The following is a 20,747-nucleotide window of genomic DNA, read 5'->3' as shown; positions in this document are numbered from 1 at the left end:
AGAATTCCGTTGCCTGGAATTGAACTCTCAACCTTCCGAGTGAGAGGCGAGCATTTTCACCACTATGCCATCACACCGGTCTAAATCTAATAAACGAATAAAATGTACACTTCCTAGTTCAAAATCAGGGTTTGAATAATTTGAAAGAAGAAATAACCTCTCCCCTCATTAAGCATGTCTGATCAATGGCATTTTCTTTTTAAATCGGAGGAGGTGCAAATAACCATAGAGGTCCCTCCTAGACTGTGCCAGCTGGAATGAAAGAGAACTGGATCTTAACAGTATAACAGAATAATAGAGTTGGAAGGGACCACAGAGGTCTTCTAGCCCAACCCTCTGCTCAGGCAGGAAATCCTACATCTGGTTGTCCAATCTCTTCTTAAAACCCTCCAGTGATGGGAGCATTCACAACTTCCGGAAGCAAATTGTTCCACTGATTAATTGTTCTAACTGTTAGGAAATTCCTCCTTAATTTTAGGTTGCTTCTCTCCTTGGTTAGTTTCCATCCATTGCTTCTTGTCCTGCCACTCAGATTTCCCACTCTGGACTTGAAAGAAAAGTGTTTACTTCAGAGAGATACTCACTGGCCCACGTTGTAGTTCGATTTTAAATGGAGGCTCTGCAAGTCACCTTTTACCTGGATGGGAAGAGATAAAAAAAGCAATTTTGGTTATAAGAAGTATTTCTGGAAGTCAACACAGAGAAGAGCACAAGGACCAAGAGTGATTTTCAGAGTATTTATCTGTAATTACCTAATCTGAGTACAATTCCTGCCAACTAACGGGATGCACCCATACAGAATTAGATCTTGACTTATTACCGTTACCGTAACCGAGTGTAAAATTTTGGTTGTGTGATGGTTGTTATGCAAGTCACCGTGGGAAAGCGCTCAATTTTATGACCTGTTTTGTGGCGGTTAAAGATCTGAATAGACAAGTCGAATGGTGGACGTATCTCCAAATCAGATCAAAATATTTAGAAGATTCTAAAACTAATCAGATTCAATTGGAACAAAATGAATTGGATAAAATAATATATGGGACGGACCAAAAATTAATTAGTAAAACATACAATTTCTTGTTACAGTATAAAATGGAAGAGGAAATAGTGAAAGATACCAGGATTAAATGGGCAAGAAACTTTAACCATACCATAGAATTAGAGAAGTGGGAAAAGATGTGGAGAACAAACATGAAATTGACAATATCGACAGCATACAAGGAAAACCAGATGAAAATGTTCCATAGATGGCATCTACCACCAGCCAGAATAGCAAAGATGTTCCCCGATAACTCACCAAAGTGTTGCAAATGCAAGAGCAATTATGGAACATATCATCTCGGGTGGACCTGCCAAGTGGCGAAACAATTCTGGGCCAAAATTAAGCAGTGGTTACAGGAAATAATACAGAAACTAATAAAGGGAGAGCCAGAACAATTTTTATTAGGGATTCCAACAGAAAATTATACAAACGATACGCAATATTTAATACTCCATATATTAACAGCAGCACGTACAGCCTATGCCCAAAATTGGAAGAATAAAAATCCACCAACAGAGGAAGAACTAATTAAAAAAATATTAGAATATGCAGAGATGGACAAACTTACAGAAGAAATTAAAGAAAAAGAGGACACAGAATATTATAAGGTCTGGCGCAAATGGTATGAATGGTTAGAAAATAGGAACGGTAGATAAATAAAAATAGAGTAAGACAGAACTAAAATATGTGTAAATAATAGGAAAGGACTGTCTTGAATAGCTGATAAACAGTGATATCTATATAAATGTTGTATGTTTTGTCTTTCGTTTTAATGTGTTTTAAAAATAAAAAACTTTGCACATGGTTTTGTGGCGGTTAAGCATTTTTAAGGGACTGCCGTGGTCACTGCGTGAATCCATTATTTACTAAGGGGCAGTGGTGAAATTCAAATTTTTTTACTACCGGTTCTGTGGGCATCGCTTGGTAGGCGTGGCAGGGGAAGGATACTGCAAAATCCCCATTCCCTCCCCACTCCTGGGGGAAGGATACTGCAAAATCCCATTCCTTCCCCACTCCTCGGGGAAGGATACTACAAAATCCCCATTCCCTCCTCACTCCTGGGGGAAGGATATTGCAAAATCTCCATTCCCACCCCACTCTGGGGCCAGCCAGAAGTGGTATTTGCTGCTTCTCCAAACTACTCAAAATTTCTGCTACCGGTTCTCCAGAACCTGTCAGAACCTGCTGGATTTCACCCCTGCTAAGGGGTGTTTTGCTGGAAATTGGAAGTAAATGCCAGTTTCTAGACTGCATTAACAGAGGGATAGAATAAAGGCCACATGAAGTGCTACTACTGCTTTACAATGCCTTGATAAAACCAGACTTGGAATACTGCATCCAGATATGGTCACCTCAAAATAAAAAAGATGTGGAGACTCTAGAAAGAGTGCAGAGAAGAGCAACCAAGGTGCTTATGGGACTGGAGGCTAAAACACATGAAGAACAGTTATAGGAATTGGGTTATGTCTAGTTTAAGGAAAAGAAGGAATGGGGGGGGGACATAATAGCAGTCTTCCAATATTTGAGGGGCTGCCACACAAAAGAGGAGGGTCAAACCTATTGTCCAAAGCACCTGAAGGCAAGGCAAGAAGCAATGGATGGAAACTAATCAAGGAGAGAAGCAACCTAGAACTAAGGAGAAATTTCCTGACAGAAAAATTAATCAGTGGGACAACTTGCCTCCAGAAATTGTAAATGCTCCAACACTGGAAGTTTTTAAGAAGAGATTGGATAACCATTTGTCTGAAGTGGTGTAGGGTTTCCTGCTTGAGGGGGTTGGACTAGAAGACCTTCAAGGTCCCTTCCCTCTCTGTTATTCTGTTATAAATAGGGAGGATATAAGGAGGATATAAATCCTTCCATTCCCCAAAAGTCAGTTGGAACTGAAAAAGCTTCCTGGGTGAGAAGCAAATTGTTTTCAAAGAATGAAGAAAAAAAAAACCTAACAAAATCCAGTTACCCTTTTGGCAAAAGTGACCTGCTGACACATTTCAAAATCGGTCTCAAGTGCAAAAACAGATCGCTTCAGGTCGGAAACAACCGAAGCAGAGCTGCCTCATTCTCAAAGTGTTTGAAACGCTCCATTTTGAGTTGTTTTTTTTTAAATAAAACACTTCCAAAATGATAACAATCGACCCATCTTCTTCTTCTCCTCAAAACAACAGTTTGGAAGCAGCTTAGCGCACAACGAAGCATTGGGACCCTCCAAAAGGGGTTGTGTTTTGATAGCTTTTTGCCCCCAAAACCTTTCTCCTGTATGTCCTGTGCGATGGTGCTTTGTTGACAACAGGCAAATATCATTCAGTCTTGGTTGGTACCCTCTGAGCTTGGTTGGGTTGTTGTTGTTTTTTTGCAGACGTCTCATTACCCAACTAGGTAACATCATCAGTGCTAGAAGGGAGCGAGGTTTGCCCCGCCCCTCTCTTTTTTACATACACATATGTATAATTTAAGAATAGGTCGTTACAAAGTCAATTCCTCTGCAATCTTAAGGACATGACATGAAAGGGAATGGGAGGAAGAAAGGATGGGAGAGGGGGAAAAATGCAAATTCAGGTGTCAATTCCTCAAAGCAGGGGTCTCCAACCTGGGCAACTTTTAGTCTGGAGGACTTCAACTCTGGCTGAAGCTGGCTGGGGAAATCTGGGAGTTGAAGTCCTCCAGACTAAAAGTTGCCCAGGTTGGAGACCTCTGCCTCAAAGTGTTGTGTAGTTGCTGTTTCTCTGACCAGCCCCACCTGCTGAGAGAGCCCAGAGCAGGGGTCTCCAACCTTGGTCCCTTTTAAGACTTGTGGACTTCAACTCCCAGAGTCCCTCAGCCAGCAAAGCTGGCTGAGGAACTCTGGGAGTTGAAGTCCACAAGTCTTAAAAGGGACCAAGGTTGGAGACCCCTGGCCCAGAGTATAAGGCCCTTCCATTCTTCAGGGCAACGGATATAAACACAGAGTCAATCCCAGCATGGCATTCTGGGAGTTGAAGTCCACCCATCTTAAAGGGGCCAAGGCTGAGCAATACTGGTCCAGAGAAATGGATTGGGGGGAGGGGGGGTGCGGAGAGGGAGGGGAAATAAGAGGTAACCATAGCCTCCATATAACCAGCTCTGATTTCTTAAAAACAAAAACAAACCCCACCACTATTTCTTTTTAGAAATAGGTAGGAAGAGGCTGAGATTTTTGCAATGTGTATAGGGTTGTGTATTTGAAAGGGTGGAGAAGAAAACAAAAAACAAAACAAAACAAATAAATAAATAAATAAATAAACCCATGGGCAAGACAGAATTTCACTTTTTCTTCCCGAAGCTTCAACAGCTGTTTTGCTCCTCCTGGCAAAATCGCCCTTGGCTGTCCTGCCTGCTGAGTCATCCCCCCCCTCAATGGCTGTGACTCATACCTTCCAGCACTGCAAAATGCTGAGTCATGCTACCACTCTCCCCATCCTCCTTGGGTTGGAGGCTACTGAGGGGGTGCTCTTGACTGCAAGGCTCCCCCACACCCCGGGGAAAACCCCAGCCAGCACCCACGTTTCATCTGGCCTCAGCTTTCTGGTTTTCCTGCCTCTGTTTGAAGGAGGAGGAAGAGGAGGAGGGGAGGGAGGGAGAAGGAAAAGGAGGGGAAGAGAAGGAGGAGAAGAGGAGGAGAAGACATTTAAGATGGAGGAGGAGGAAGGGGAGAAGGGGAAGAAAAGGGGGATGGTGGTGAAGGAGGAAGAGGAGAAGAAGAGGAGGATGTGAGGGAGGGATAAGGAAAAAGAAGGAAGAGAAGAGGATGAGAAGTGAGAAGAGGACTAGAAAAGGAGGCAGGAGAGGAAAGAGGAGGGAGGGAGGGAGAAGGAAAAAGAAGACTGGAGGAACAGAGGAAGCGGAAAAGAAGGGAGATGGAGGAGGAAGAGGAGGAGGGGAGGGAGGGAGAAGGAAAAGGAGGGGAAGAGAAGGAGGAGGAAGGAGGGGAAGAGGAAAAAAAAATACAGGAATAGGAGAAGAAAAGGAGGAGGAAGAGGAGGAGGAGATATTTAAGACGGAGGAGGAGGAAGGGGAGAAGGGGAAGAAAAGGGGGATGGTGGTGAAGGAGGAAGAGGAGAAGAAGAGGAGGATGGGAGGGAGGGAGGGATAAGGAAAAAGAAGGAAGAGAAGAGGATGAGAAGTGAGAAGAGGACTAGAAAAGGAGGCAGGAGAGGAAAGAGGAGGGAGGGAGGGAGAAGGAAAAAGAAGACTGGAGGAACAGAGGAAGAGGAAAAGAAGGGAGATGGAGGAGGAAGAGGAGGAGGGGAGGGAGGGAGAAGGAAAAGGAGGGGAAGAGAAGGAGGAGGAAGAGGAGGAGAAGATATTTAAGAGGGAGGAGGAGGAAGGGAGAAGGGAAGAAAAGGGGATGGTGGTGAAGGAGGAAGAGGAGAAGAAGAGGAGGATGGGAGGAGGGAGGATAAGGAAAAGAAGGAAGAGGATGAGAAGTGAGAAGAGGACTAGAAAAGGAGGCAGGAGAGGAAAGAGGAGGAGGAGGAGAAGGAAAAAGAAGACTGGAGGAACAGAGGAAGAGGAAAAGAAGGGAGATGGAGGAGGAAGAGGAGGAGGGGAGGGAGGGAGAAGGAAAAGGAGGGGAAGAGAAGGAGGAGGAAGAGGAGGAGAAGATATTTAAGACGGAGGAGGAGGAAGGGAGAAGGGAAGAAAAGGGGATGGTGGTGAAGGAGGAAGAGGAGAAGAAGAGGAGGATGGGAGGAGGAGGGATAAGGAAAAGAAGGAAGAGAAGAGGATGAGAAGTGAGAAGAGGACTAGAAAAGGAGGCAGGAGAGGAAGAGGAGGAGGGAGGAGAAGGAAAAGAAGACTGGAGGAACAGAGGAAGAGGAAAAGAAGGGAGATGGAGGAGGAAGAGGAGGAGGGAGGAGGAGAAGGAAAAGGAGGGAAGAGAAGGAGGAGGAAGAGGAGGAGAAGATATTTAAGACGGAGGAGGAGGAAGGGAGAAGGGAAGAAAAGGGGATGGTGGTGAAGGAGGAAGAGGAGAAGGATGGGAGGGAGGGAGGATAAGGAAAAGAAGGAAGAGAAGGAGGAGAAGAGGAGGAGAAGAGGAGGAGAAGAGGAGGAGGAGAAGGAAAAGAAGGAGATGGAGGAGGAGGAGAAGGAAAAGAAGACTGGAGGAACAGAGGAAGAGGAAGAAGAGGAGGATGGGAGGAGGAGGAGGAGGAGGAGGAGGAGGAGAAGGAAAAGGAGGGAAGAGAAGGAGGAGGAAGGAGGGAAGAGGAAAAAATACAGGAATAGGAGAAGAAAAGGAGGAGGAAGAGGAGGAGAAGATATTTAAGACGGAGGAGGAGGAAGGGGAGAAGGGGAAGAAAAGGGGGATGGTGGTGAAGGAGGAAGAGGAGAAGAAGAGGAGGATGGGAGGGAGGGATAAGGAAAAAGAAGGAAGAGAAGAGGATGAGAAGTGAGAAGAGGACAAGAAAAGGAGGGAGGAGAGGAAAGAGGAGGGAGGGAGAGAGAAGGAAAAAGAAGACTGGAGGAACAGAGGAAGAGGAAAAGAAGGGAGATGGAGGAGGAAGAGGAGGAGGGGAGGGAGGGAGAAGGAAAAGGAGGGGAAGAGAAGGAGGAGGAAAAAAAATACAGGAATAGGAGAAGAAAAGGAGGAGGAAAAGGAGGAGAAGATATTTAAGACAGAGGAGGAGGGAAAAGGGGAAAAGGGGGGATGGTGGAGAAGGAGGAAGAGGAGAAGAAGAGGAGGAGGGGAGGAGGGATAAGGAAAAAGAAGGAACGAGAAGAGGATGAGAAGTGAGAGGAGGACTAGAAAAGAAGAAGAAGAGATGAAGGAGAGGGAAAAAGAGGAAGGAGGGAAAAAGACAACTGGATGAGCAGAGGAAGAGGAAAAGAGGAAAAGAAGGGAGATGGAGGAGGAGGAGGAGGATGGGAGGGAGGGAGAAGGAAAAGGAGTTGGATTGTTACCTGTCATTCCTGTTGGATTGTTACAGATTTAGCCAAGGTGATTTGCAAAAATCATAATAATCAACAATATGGAAGACACCAATCCAGAGGTGACATGTACAATTTGTAACTACCGGCTCTGTGGGCATGGCTTGGTGGTGGTGGGGGGGGGCTAATGTGACTGGGTGGGCGTGGCCAACTTTTGTTTTTTTAAATTTTAAAAGCATCTTTTCTACAACCTCTTCGGTCGAAGAGCTTGGAGAAAACATGCTTTTAAAAGGTTTTGGCGATCAGGCAACTCAGCTGTGATCGCCAGAGGAGCCTTTTAAAAGCGTTGTTGTTTTTTAAACAACCTCTTCGGCCGAAGAGGTTGTTAAAAAAAAGCTTTTAAAGGGTTCTGACAATCCCAGCTGAGCCACGTGATCATCAGAGGCTTTTTTTTTTTTACTTTTAAAAGCTTTTTCTCGGCCGAAGAAAAAATGCTTTTAAAAGTAAAAAAAAAAACCCTCTGATGATCGCGCAGCTCAGCTGGGGCAGGGCCAGAGATTTTTGCTACTGGTTCTCCGAACCACCCGCCGCCATCGCTACCAGATCGGGCAATCCGGTCTGAACCGGGAGCATTTCACCCCTGCACTAATCCCCAAGATCTCTTCTGTAGCCCAACCAGGGGGAACAGGAACTTTCTGCTTTAAGCCAAAGGTTTAAGTCTTTTTGGGACTGTATAGGCTAGGGATCTCCAACCTTGGCAACTTTAAGCCTGGCGGACTTCAACTCCCAGAATTCTGGGAATTGAAATCCTCCAGGCTTAAAGTTGCCAAGGTTGGAGACCCCTGGTATAGGTCATTCTCGACTTACATCCACAACTGGGGACCAGAATTTTCATTGCTAAGCAAAGTGGTTCTTAACTGAGTCAAGCCTGATTTTATGACCTTTTTTTTTTTTTTTTTGCTACGGTTGTTATATGAATCACTGCAGCTGTTAAGCGAATCCGGCTTCACCCATTGACTTTTGTTTGTCGGAAGCCCCTTGGAATAGTTGCAAAGGGTGATTGCATGACCCCAGAATACAGCAACTACAAATAGTCCTCGGTTTACGACCATAATTGAGCCCAAAATTTATATTGTGAAGTGAGACATTTGTTAAGTGAGTTTTGTCCCATTTTACAACTTTTCTTGCCACTGTCCTTGCAGCTGTTAAATGAATCACTGCAGTTCTTAAGGTAGTAACACAGTCGTTATGTGAATCCAGTTTTCCCATTGACTTTGCTTGTCAGAAGCTCTCAAAAGGGGATCACGTGACCCCAGGACACTGCAACGGTCATAAATGTGAACCAGTTGTCCACCCTCTGAATGTAAATCATGGGAAACGGTCACAAGTGGGAAAGATGGTCATAAGTCACCATTTTCAGCGCCATTGTAACTTTGAACAGTCACTAAGCAAATTGTTGTAAGTCGAGGACTACCTGTCTTGTAAATACGTGCCAGATGGCAAGTGCCCAAATTTTGATGACGTGACCGTGGGGATGCTGCAGCAGTCTTAAGTGTGAGGACGGGTCTCTTCCCACTGCCGTGGTAACTTCGAACGGTCTCTAAGTGAATGGTCGTAAGTCGAGGACGGCCTGTAGTTCTGGAGTTAATACCTCCCACTGGGCGCACCTGTGGATCCTGATTCAACCTGGATTCTGAGCTTTGAGTGACATAAGCAAACATCCTAGAGAGTTCTTACCAATATGGATTTCTTGTTATGGTAAGGCTGAATGATGGGCAGACCCAGCGGCGTCACCCACTCCACCGTCTGGCCGGACTTGGAAATCAGCCAGGCACTTTCGGTCAGCCAGTTCTGCAGGACCAAAAGAGAAGGTGAACCAGATGGTTTGAAGCAGAGGGTGAGGTGCGGTGGAAACAGCTTAAGAAAGGAACCAAGAGGTGGCCCAGTGGTTAGAGTGCGGTACTGTAGCTTGCTTCTGCTGACTGCAATTGGGCAGTTCGAATCTCACAGGGCTCGAGGTTGGCTCAGCCTTCCATCCTTCCGAGGTGGGCAAAATGTGGACCCAGATTGTTGAAAGGGCAAGAGGCTGACTCTGTAAACCGCTTAGAGAGGACTGTAATGTACTGTGAAGCGGTATATAAGTCTAAGTGCTATTACTATATTTGGAATTTTGGGAGGATGTGAGGCAAGAATTCCACAATGTGGTCTTTGCCTTCCTCAGAGATGCCTACAGCTTTGAATTTCCCCACCAGCACCCTGTTAGCTATATGTTGTGTCTGCGCCCCTCGAGTCGGGCCCCGTGCCAGAAAGTGACTCGGAAAGTGAGGGGGAAGGGCCAGCAGGACTTACCTCTGGAGCACCAGCTCCTGTGGCTAAGCTCCAGGAGCCAGAGGCAGGCTAGGTGGAGGAGATAACGAGGCCTCCGTCCCCTGACTCTCCCCCCCCAGGCCACGCCTCCAGACCCGGCTGATGGCAATCAGGCCTGGCTGGATCCCAGGTTTCAGAGATACGAGAGGCGGCTGCAACAAAGGAAGGGGTGGGGCAGGCCTAGAGAGTGCTGAGTCACGGAATCACACCCCACAGAATATAAAAGCAGCCCTGGCTGCTCTTCTGCTCCGTGACGAGCAAAAATTGAGCTGAACTATTTGACTCGTGGAGAAGTGAGCTTAACTCTTTGACTCGTGGAGAATTGAGCTGAACATTCAGCCTGGATTGCTGACTTCCTGGTTGCCCGGCAACCCCAAGATAAGGGAGACTTTGGCAGGCAGCTGCAGATTCCCTGCCAGGACTGATAGCAGCCATGAACTCAATTACTGGCTCTTTTAGCCAGCTCGCGTGGCTGAGGCCGGGAGGGGACAGAACACTATATGAGTTAAGAAGTCCGGGAACTATACCCCAAACGTGTCAGTTATTATAACATATTATAAGGCACCAGGCTAGAATAGCAATAGCAATAGCACTTAAGACTGATATACTGCTTCACAGTGCTTTATGGCCTTCTCTAAGTGGTTTACAGAAGTAGCATCTTGTCCTCAATGATCTGGATCCTCATTTTACCCACCTCGGAAGGACGGAAGGCCGAGTCAACCTCGAGTGGGTGAGAATCCAACTGCCCAACTGCTGGCAGCCGGCAGTCAGCAGAAGTAGCCTGCAGTACTGCATTCTAACCACTGCGCCACCACAGCTCAAGAAAGTGGGAGACGGTGAATTACAGTTCTGCCTTAGGCACAAAAGCCGGCTGTGTGACTTTGGGCTAATAACCAAGAGATGGTGCGTTCTAATCCTTTTTTTTTTTTTTTGTTTACATTTATACCCCGCCCTTCTCCGAAGACTCAGGGCGGCTTACAGTGTATAAGGCAATAGTCTCATTCTATTTGTATATTTTTTACAAAGTCAACTTATTGCCCCCCCAACAATCTGGGTCCTCATTTTACCTACCTTATAAAGGATGGAAGGCTGAGTCAACCTTGGGCCGGGCTCGAACCTGCAGTAATTGCAGGCTTTGTGTTCTTAATAACAGGCTGTTCTTAATAACAGGCCTTACCAGCCTGCGCCATTCACCGGCCCTGTCTTCCTGTCTTCGGAATGACAGCAGTCTTGGTGACTTTGGGCCAATTACCAGAAGATGATGAGTCCTGTCTTAGGAATGAGAGCAGTCTTGGTGACATTGGGCCAATTACCAGGGGATGGTGAATTCTAGTCCTGTCTTAGGAATGAGAGCAGGCTCGGTGGATATGAAAGCCAACCGGGTGATTTTGAACTGGTTACTCTCTACCAGCCCAATATACCTCACAGGGTTATTGTGGGGGAAACAGGAGGAGGAAGAGGTATCAGGTATGTTTTTCACCATGAATTATTTATAAAGGATAATAAAGGCAGAATTAAAGGTCACATAATAATAAACAAACAACTCTACCCAACTGCCTATCCCCCGCAAAACATAAACTACAGTTTATTGAGAAACATAAACTACAGTTTATTGAGCACTACAGTTCTCATCGCTTCACTACTGGGGCCCCACAACAAATGCAATCTCGTATCCCCCAAAGTTTGTCCCCCTCTTGCTAGTAGTTTCTGCAAAACCAAAGGATTTTGACTTATTGAATGCAGGTAGTCCTCGACTTTCGACCACAAATTGAGCTCAAAATTTCAGCGGCTAAGCAAGACGGTTGTTAAGTGAGTTTTGCCCCGTTTCACAACTTTTCTTGCCAAAGTGGTTAAGGGAATCACCGCAGTTGTTAAGTTAGTAACCCCAGTTGGAAAGTAAATCCGGCTTCCCCTTTGACTTTGATTATCAGACAGTTGCAAAAGGGGATCACATGACCCCGGGACACTGCAACCATCCTAAGTACATGCCAGTTGCCAAGCGTCTGAATTTTGATCACATGATCACGCGGATGCTGCAACAGTCCTAAGCGTGGAAAAACGGCCATCACTTATTTATTTTCAGTGCCGTTGCAGCTTCAAACAATCTACCTGTAAACCAACATTAAACTCTTAATCGTTTTAGCATGGCGCTTGCACCAGGCCAGAGAGCGTGAGACTAAAAAAGGGGAAAAGGAGCAAGCAAGTTCCTTTAATTTGCACTCATGAGTTTTACCTGAATTTCCCGAGACCCGGAAAACATTTCGGAAAGGCATTCAAAGACTAGCCGGACGAGATACTTGGAAGCTTGCCAAACATCCTCCTAGGAGCAGGGAAAAAGATTCCTTATAAGAACTGTAGACAGGAAGTGCAATAGCATGAAGACTTAGATATTTATAGTTAGACTTATAGACACATAGACTTATATGCAGTGCTTTTACAGCCCTCTCTAAGCAGTTTACAGAGTCACCAACAATCTGGGCCCTCATTTTACCCACCTTGGAAAGATGGAAGGCTGAGTCAATCTTGAGTCGATCAGGATCAAACTCCTGGCAGTGAGCAGAGTCAGTCTGCAATACTACATTTTCACCACTGTGCCATCATGGTCTGTCCTTCCTACCTTCCTTCCTTCCTTCCCTCCCTCCCTTGCACTTAAGACCTATATACCGCTTCACAGTGCTTTACCACCCTCTCTTAAGCGGTTTACACAGTCAGCACATTGCCCCCAACAATTTGGGTTCTCATTTTACCGACCTCAGAAAGATGGAAGGCTGAGTCAATCTTGAGCTGGTCAGGATCGAACTCCTGGCAGTGAGCAAAGTCAGTCTGCAATACTGCATTTTCACCACTCTACCACCATAGCACTCTCAAAACATTGGCTGTGGTTTTGTTTGCTGTCTGCATCCCATGGATGGGGCTTCACTTCTTTGTGCGGCCCGATTGCTGGCATGCCGCAGCCCAATACCAATCCCTGGTTCAGGGATTAGGGATCCCTGATCTACAGAAAAGACAACTGACCTATTCAAAACTTCAGTAGCCCATTCATCAAAGCAAGCAGATAAAAAACTTCAGCGAGAAATTTAAAAAAGAATGGTTCAGAAAGTAAAAGGAATATATGGCTGTGTTCACATGATATGCTTAGAAGAGATGTGGTGGTGTAGTGATTAGACTGCAGTATTGCAGGCTGACTCTGCTCATTGGCAAGAGTTCGATTCTGACCAGCTCAAACCTTCCATCCTTCCCAGGTCGGTAAAATGAGGACTCAGATTATTGGGGGCAATGTGCTGACTCTGTAAACTGCTTAGAGAGGGCTGTAAAACCACTGTGAAGCGGTATGTAAGTCTAAGCGCTATTGATAGTGAGTAATGGGTATACAAGCAGTCCTCAACTAAAGGATACAACTGAGAATAGAATCGAGTCACATCCAATTTTACAACCTTTTTAACAACCTTTTCAGTGTCCTTTAACTCTGAATGGTCACTAAATGAATGGTTGTAAGTCAAGGAGGACCTAAACACATATTATACCAATAACCTAACCCAGGGGTCTGCAAACTTGGCTCCTTTAAGACTTGTGGACTTCAACTCTGGGAGTTGAAGTCCACAAGTCTTAAAGGAGCCAAGTTTGCAGACCCCTGCCCTAACGACATAACTGACCAGTCAGTTCACTCTGATTGATGGGTTGTTTTCATTCCCAAATCACTCCGGGGTCAAAATAATCAACCGTGATCAGCCATATAGGCTTATTAGTCTTGAGAGGAGGAATTAATGATCCCTTCTCCTTTCTGAAACAGCGACACAATCCTAGAAGGCCCTGCAAAAAAACAAAGCCACTCTAGGCACCCCTTCTCTCTTCCTTTAGTTGGTTTTTTTTTTAAACTTTCTCTATGATTATTACCCAGAGTGGAAGAGGAACTCACCTCACTGCAATCTATTCATAGGGGCTGTGATGTAATGTTTTTTTTTTCCCCCTCTGGAAAGTAACCGCTGTTCGAAAATCTGGATTCTGACCTTGGCTGAAACATTTAGGGTTAAGCTTTCACTTTTGAAAACAATGAATTCTGGGAGTTGAAGTCTGTTCATATGATGATGATGACTGTAACTTTGTTGCTGGTAACCCTTATGATTTATATTGATACTGATTGTTCCTGATTGCTTATTTGTACCCTATGATTATCATTAAGTGTTGCATCATTAAGTGTTAAATTGTACCATCATTTGCGTAGTAAATGTTGTACCTTGATGAAGGTATCTTTTCTTTTATGTACACTAAGAGCATATGCACCAAGACAAATTCCTTGTGTGTCCAATCACACTTGGCCAATAAATTCTATTCTATTCTATTCTATTCTATTCTATTCTATTCTATTCTATTCTATTCTATTCTATTCTATTCTATTGGAATAGAATTGGATCAAGGAGCTGCTGATCCAATTCTACAGAGGAATTATTGAGTCTGTCATTTGCACCTCTATAACTGTCTGGTTCAGTTCTGCAACCCAACAAGAAAGACACAGACTTCAGAGGATAATTAGAACTGCAGAAAAAACAATTGCTACCAACCTGCCTTCCATTGAGGACCTGTATACTGCACGAATCAAGAAGAGGGCTGTGAAAATATTTACAGATCCCTCACATCCTGGACATAAACTGTTTCAACCCCTACCCTCAAAACGACGCTATAGAGCACTGCACACCAGAACAACTAGACACAAGAACAGTTTTTTCCCGAAGGCCATCACTCTGCTAAACAAATAATTCCATCAACACTGTCAGACTATTTACTGAATCTGCACTACTATTAATCGTTTCATAGTTCCCATCACCAATCTCTTTCCACTTATGACTGTATGACTATAACTTGTTGCTGGCAATCCTTATGATTTATATTGATATATTGACCATCAATTGTGTTGTAAATGTTGTACCTTGATGAAGGTATCTTTTCTTTTATGTACACTGAGAGCATATGCACCAAGACAAATTCCTTGTGTGTCCAATCACACTTGGCCAATAAATTCTATTCTATTCTATTCTATTCATTAAATGTTGCTGAGGTTGAGAAAGAGGAGAGGAGCTCCCTGCAGCCCAGGACGCTGGGCTTTGTTACTCTTTGTTTTGGGGGTGAGGGAGAAGAATACTCGCCTTCGGGAAGTCTTCGATCTCCTTGTGTTGTACCTTGATGAAGGTATCTTTTCTTTTATGTACACTAAGAGCATATGCACCAAGACAAATTCCTTGTGTGTCCAATCACACTTGGCCAATAAATTCTATTCTATTCTATTCTATTCTATTCATTAAATGTTGCTGAGGTTGAGAAAGAGGAGAGGAGCTCCCTGCAGCCCAGGATGCTAGGCTTTGTTACTCTTTGTTTTGGGGGTGGGGGAGAAGAATACTCGCCTTCGGGAAGTCTTCGATCTCCTTGAGCTGTTTTTCTATCTGGAGGCGCCCCCCGTACTGGGTGACTCCGTAGACAACCGTCATTACGGTTTGCTTCACCACCTTCCGAGTAACGTAGCCATCCAGGACCTGAGCAATTCTGAGTCCCTTTTCTGCGTCTTTCTGCCGAGATTTCTCCACCTACGTTGGGGAAAGCAATGAGGATAAAATGGTAGCGGATGGGAGATGCTTCTAAGCAGGCTCCGAGGACCAGGGATCTTGAGTCTTGCATTGGCCAAAGCAATGCCCCACATGCACAAGGGAGGCTCAATTGTTGCAGCCGGTCCCTTGTTAATAGATGTATAAATATATAAATATAAATATGGGAGGGAGCAGTATGCTCCTTCCCATATTTGGGTAGACCAGGTTGCTTCGATAGAAAAAAAACCCCACTTAATCTTTCCCCTGGTACAGCTGACAAAGCGAGGAGAACCTGTGGCTTAGAGGCCAATACATCTGCCTACTACGCAAGCAAGCCCAGGTTTGAATCCCAGAAGGGTATGGCTAGCCAATGAGAACTAAATAGCTTGAAATAGATCTATACTAGTCTCCCTTTATTTCTTTGTCAGTAAATATAAATTTAACACAAAAATAGTTTGTCCTGAAAGCGACTGCCTGTGAGGGCTCCTGGATTGTGGCTGAAAGGCAAAAGGGAAGCAGTTATGCTCTGTCCTATAGGTCTTGGCATTTTCCCATATAAGGTTGAAAGCCCATTAATCAGGTCGTTACAACACAAAAGACTAATGGGCACACAATTAGGACCACACCCACACAGGATGCTACGAAACAGCCGACTAATCTGCAAACACGCACTCCATCTACCAATCAAGATGCAACCACACAGCCAACCAACCCGCTTACAGCAACAGTCCCCACCTCCTCACCAGTATTTATAGAGACACGGCAGCTCTGACCATGCTTTGCTCGCACAAGCACAAAGCTGAAAGCACCAGCCTGAAGATGATGAGTGAGACCTCATCAAAACATCGCCAAGATACTCTCAACCTTACATGGGAAAAGACCCGAATATGCCAAGACCTACATACACACACACACCCCTTATATTATATATATATATACATTATATTAATATATATCAGCAAAGCTGGCTGGGGAATTCTGGGAGTTGAAGTCCGCCAGGCTTAAAGTAGCCAAGGTTGGAGGCCCCTGATATATATAAACCAAAATACTTCTCAACATACAGGTAGCCCTCAACTTACAACAGTTCATTTAGTGACCATTCAAAGTTACGTCATTGAAAAAAGCAACTTATGACCATTTTTCACATTTACGACCGTTGCAGCATCCCCACGGTCATCTGATCAAAGTTCAGAAGCTTGACAACTGACTCAGACTGATGACGGTTGCAGAGTCCCGGGGTCACATGATCCCCTTTTTGGAACCTTCCGAAGACAGTGGGGAAGCCGGATTCACTTAACAACCGTGTGACTAACTTAACAACGGCAGCACTTCGCTTAACCGCTGTGCGGCCAGAAAGGCCGTAAAATGGGGAAAAAACTCGCTCAAGGAATGTCTCACTTAGCAACAGAAATTCTGGATGCAATTGAGGCACTAAGCCGAGGGCTACCTGTACAATCGTAACGCCCTGCCCATGGTTGTAATGTAATGGGTCATAAAACAGGTCCGTTTTTCAAATTGGTAAAACAGGCAAGAGATAATGTACTTTTACAGACTGCAGACTGTTTGGGGTTGCATTAGTGCTTTCCTAGTTAACTATGTTTTTGAGTGAACAGGCATGGAAAGTTAATAAAAGACTATTCTATGCAGCTAGTTGGTGGTATCACCAATGAGACAAAATCCTAGAGGAGCTCCAGAAAAATATATTCATTCTAGGAACTCCGTTTTGCTGCTCTGTTTGAATAATAGAATAACAGAGTCGGAAGACACCTTGGAGCAGAGGTCTTCAACCTTGGCAGCTTTAAGACTTGTGGACTTCAACTCCCAGAATTCTCCAGCCAGCATAGCTGGAGTTGAAGTCCCACAAGTCTTAAAGCTGCCAAGGTTGAAGACCTCTGCCTTGGAGGCCTTCTAGTCCAACCCACTGCTCAAGCATTTGTCAACAGTAGGACAACGGATGCAAGCTGTGAACCACCAAAAAGGAGTCCTACCACCTGTTTCAACTGTGCCATGGACATCTGATTCCAGAAAGCTTTGAAAAACTCAAAAGGCTGTTGCTGTTGCTAATATATTACAACAGCCTGGAATTCTGGAGATAAACCATTCCTGATCACGGAGGCTCCCTACTGCTTTCTAGTCCTTCTGCAAGATGCCAGTGGATTTACTCCTCTACAATAGTCCTTGACTTACGGCCACAATTCAGCCCAAAATTTCTATTGCTAAGTGAGAGAGTTGTTACGTGAATCTCGCCCCATTTTTACCATCTTTCTTGCCACGGCGTTAAGCGAATCACTGCAGGTGATTGGCTGTTATACGAATCTGGCTTCCCCACTGATTTTGCTTGTAGAAGGTGGCAAAAGGGACTCTGAGGCCGTCATAAATATGAGCCAGTTGCCAAGCGTCTGAATTTTGATCACGTGACTATGGGGTTGCTGTAACGGTCTTAAGGGTGAAAAATGGTCCTAAATCACTTTTTCTTCAGTGTCGTTGTTGTGGCCTGTTGGCTGCCAGCCCCTCCAGCAGCCGAATCAGAGGAGAAGAAGGCATGGGAGTCAGGGTCAGCATCAAGGCAAACTGAGAGCTCCGAGGAGGAAGAGGGAGTGGAGCTGGCAGAGAGAGAGAGAGAGACAGAGGCAGAGCCTGGGCCGTCCATCAGCCCTCAGATGGAGAGTCAACATCTCCCAGGTCTGGAGGTGGCTGATGAGAAAGAGGAGAAACAGCTGGGTCCAGTGCCTGACGCAGGGATGCACAGAAGGCAGAGGAGAGACCAGTGGAAATGTGTGGGCCGGTCCTTGGGAAGGAAGAGTGTTGTGTTCGCAATTCTCTCCCGGTCCACTAGGGGATGCCTCACTTGTTCCTGATTGGTCATTGTGTTTGACAGCCCAATATAAATAGAGCGGGCTTGCTTGAACTCAGCTGATGCCGACAGCTGAGCAGGCAGCTTCTTAGCTGCCTCGTCGGCAACCATTTGTTAGCCAATAAATCCTTGTTAGCGTTACCTTCCGTCTTGCCTCCATTCTTGCACCCCCTCGTTCTCCATGACAGAACAACTGACGACGAAGGTGGGATGTGAATGAGGCAACGGAACGAGCAAAGTCACTCTGTAAGAGCTATCAAGTCACCGCTAACCAAGGCTGAAGTCACTAATAGCCACAGTACAAGCCACTAGAGCTGAACAGATGACGAGAGGTTGTACCCATTAAACAAAAAACATTTCCTCATACATATCTCTAGTTCTCGCAGTCTGACGGAATGGCAGCCCTAACTCATTTCGTGGCTATTAATCAGGCTACCGAAACTTGGGACTCTTAATTAACCCAATTCAAATAATTTCTGAGGGCTAACAATTTTGCTGAAAACAAACTTATTTTTTAAGTTTCTAAGGAAATGAAATGTTTAATACCGCAGAGGCTCTCATGCCACACCAGCTGATAACTTTGGTATCTGGGAAGTATTACTGGCGAAATTTAGAAATCATTATGCGCCTATGCCATTGAGAATTTCCTGCCGGCACACTTTTTACCACAGACACCAGGCTGAGGGAGAGTCTATATTACAATACATAGCCACCCTGAGGGCTACTGCCCTTTACTGTGAATTCCGAGACCTCGACGACGTCCTGTTAGACCATTTTGTCGCCGGAGAGACTTCCGAATACAGCGCTGCCTCCTGCCCAGAACTGAACTGATGCTACAAGCAGCGGTTGACAAAGCCCGCGCCACAGAGCTGTCAGATCGATCCACAGCTGACATCCAGCAGAGAAACAGCCATCCTGCCTCGAATGCTCCCCTCACTGTTCACCAGGAGGAAGCAGACCCCGGAGAAGTATCCGGCGATGACAGCGACATCAACTGCCTTCACACAATGCCGCAAAAGGGTCAGTCGGGTAAGAAAGAATTCCCTCGTACTATTTGCATAGGTTGTGGTGGTAATCACCAGAGATCTGTCTGCAGACTTAAAAACGCTACCTGTTTACACTGTGGCAGAAAGGGGCACTTAGCTAAGGTATACAGGGAAAGTCAGCTACTAGTAAACCTCCCTACAGGGTAGCCCCACCCTAGCTCTGGGGATAAAAGGCAGGGAGCGGAGATGAATAAATGTGGCAGACAACCATTCATCTCCCAGATGGACGGACAGACTTGTTAGCATGCAGTGAGAGAGAAACTTTTTGCCAGGTCTGCTGGCACTCCTAATAAAGGAATCCTTGGGTTAACTTCAGAGGGTTTGTTGTGTTTGGGGAGCTGGGTGAGAACAGTTGTTGACACTTCAAATGGCCACTTAACGAATGGTTGTAAGTCAAGGATTACCTGTACATACCGCTGATGTTGCACTCTTCAGAAGTTTAATGTAGGGTTAGGATGAAAGAAGAGGTAGGATGAAAGTTTAATTTAGGGTTAGGATGAAAGAAGGATGAAGGTGCTTATGCCAGCAGCTTTTCCCACCGAGCCACAGCCTCACCTCCTGAGACACTGAAGTGTAGACATCCTGAGGACGTCCAGACGGGGCGAGATTGACGGAGTAGGCGCCAAGCACGTCGCGCCCGAGTGCGGCGTAATGCTGAAGCCCATTGCATGAACCATCCTGAGGAGAGGAAAAGTTCGTCGGAGAGAATTAGCCAATGCCAGCAATTTGGAAAAAACAGAAGACGTTGGACAAAGTGGCATCTTGACTCCCCACCCAAAAATATCTTGGTTGGAGTCGCAAATTATTGTTGTGTCTGCGCCCCCCGAGCCCGGCCTCCTGCCAGAAAGTGACTTGGAAAGTGAGGGGGAAGGGCCGTCAGGACTTACCTTGGGAGCACCGGCTTCCCTGGCTCAGCTCCAGGAGCCAGAGGCAGGCCAGGTGGAGGAGATAACGAGGCCTCCGTCCCCTGACTCTTCCCCCCCCACAGGCCATGCCTCCAGACCCGGCTGATGGCAATCAGGCCTGGCTGGACCCTAGGTCTCGTAGGCAGGAGAGGCGGGAACAACAGAAGCAGGGGTGGGGCAGGCCTAAGGAGTGCTGAGTCATGGAGCCACACCCCACAGGATATAAAGGCAGCAAGAGCTGCTGTGCCTCTTCGTAGCAGGCAAATTAACTGCTTAAATAAGAGCTGAAGTACTGTTTGACTCATCAGCGTCAAGGGAGATAACAGAGACACTTGGCAGACGCTCGCTATTTTGCTGCCAGAGCTGATAGTGCCGGCTAGTTAAGCCATTGCTTGGGCGGAAGCGAAGGGGGACAGAACAATTATACTAAAAATTAGCTTGAATCACAAAACCCAGCAAGCTCTGGAGTGGCTCCTGGGATCTGCACCTAATGATTTGTTATTATTAATAATTATTATGGTAATAATTATAATTAAATAAAATTAGACATAATAATGCATAATTAAAATTATTTATATATATTAAGCTTGTATGCCATCCATCACTGCTGTCATAAATCAGCGTGGTCACATGACATGGCGCCTTTGATCACATCCCTGGCCCCAAGTATTTTTTTATTTTTTTATTTTTTTATTTTGTCAGCTACATATTAGATAATATATATAAGCATGAATTGAATACATAAAATGAATACAATTAAAGGGAACATTAGGACAGGGACAGTAGGCATGCTGTATGTACATACATATGTACATGTATGTATGTACGGTCAGTATGCGAAGACTCTCTCTATTGCACCATTCAAATTTGCATTCATTGCAATCTAGTGTATACAGTAGTTGCCAAAATTGTGGAAACCTTTTGGGAAAAGTGTATTTTTGAGATTTGATGGTGAACGGTTTGATGGTTAACGGTTGTTAACTTTCTGAGAATTGGTGAACTGGTTGTTGGAAGAAATCATTAGGCAGAGAACCGGTTGTTAAATTATTTGAATCCCACCACTGCCCTTGG

General features: G+C 45.4%; 1 protein-coding gene across 3 annotated transcripts in view; it reads right to left on the bottom strand.

The window, feature by feature from the left end:
• POLRMT (RNA polymerase mitochondrial) overlaps positions 1 to 20,747 on the bottom strand; it is an 89,920-nt gene that overhangs the window by 17,268 nt on the left and 51,905 nt on the right. For all 3 annotated transcript variants that reach the window (XM_058163546.1, XM_058163547.1, XM_058163548.1), the window contains 5 exons: positions 19,327 to 19,449; positions 14,692 to 14,871; positions 11,529 to 11,615; positions 8,666 to 8,779; positions 585 to 637 (listed from right to left, as the gene is read on the bottom strand). In XM_058163546.1, coding sequence (XP_058019529.1) covers positions 585 to 637; positions 8,666 to 8,779; positions 11,529 to 11,615; positions 14,692 to 14,871; positions 19,327 to 19,449 — 557 coding nt within the window. The remainder of the gene's footprint in view (positions 1 to 584; positions 638 to 8,665; positions 8,780 to 11,528; positions 11,616 to 14,691; positions 14,872 to 19,326; positions 19,450 to 20,747) is intronic.

This window comes from Ahaetulla prasina, chromosome 1 (assembly GCF_028640845.1).
Source record: "Ahaetulla prasina isolate Xishuangbanna chromosome 1, ASM2864084v1, whole genome shotgun sequence".
Classification (NCBI taxonomy): domain Eukaryota; kingdom Metazoa; phylum Chordata; class Lepidosauria; order Squamata; family Colubridae; genus Ahaetulla; species Ahaetulla prasina.
Note: the sequence above shows the minus strand (reverse complement) of the source record. Positions and strands in the feature narration are given on the sequence as shown.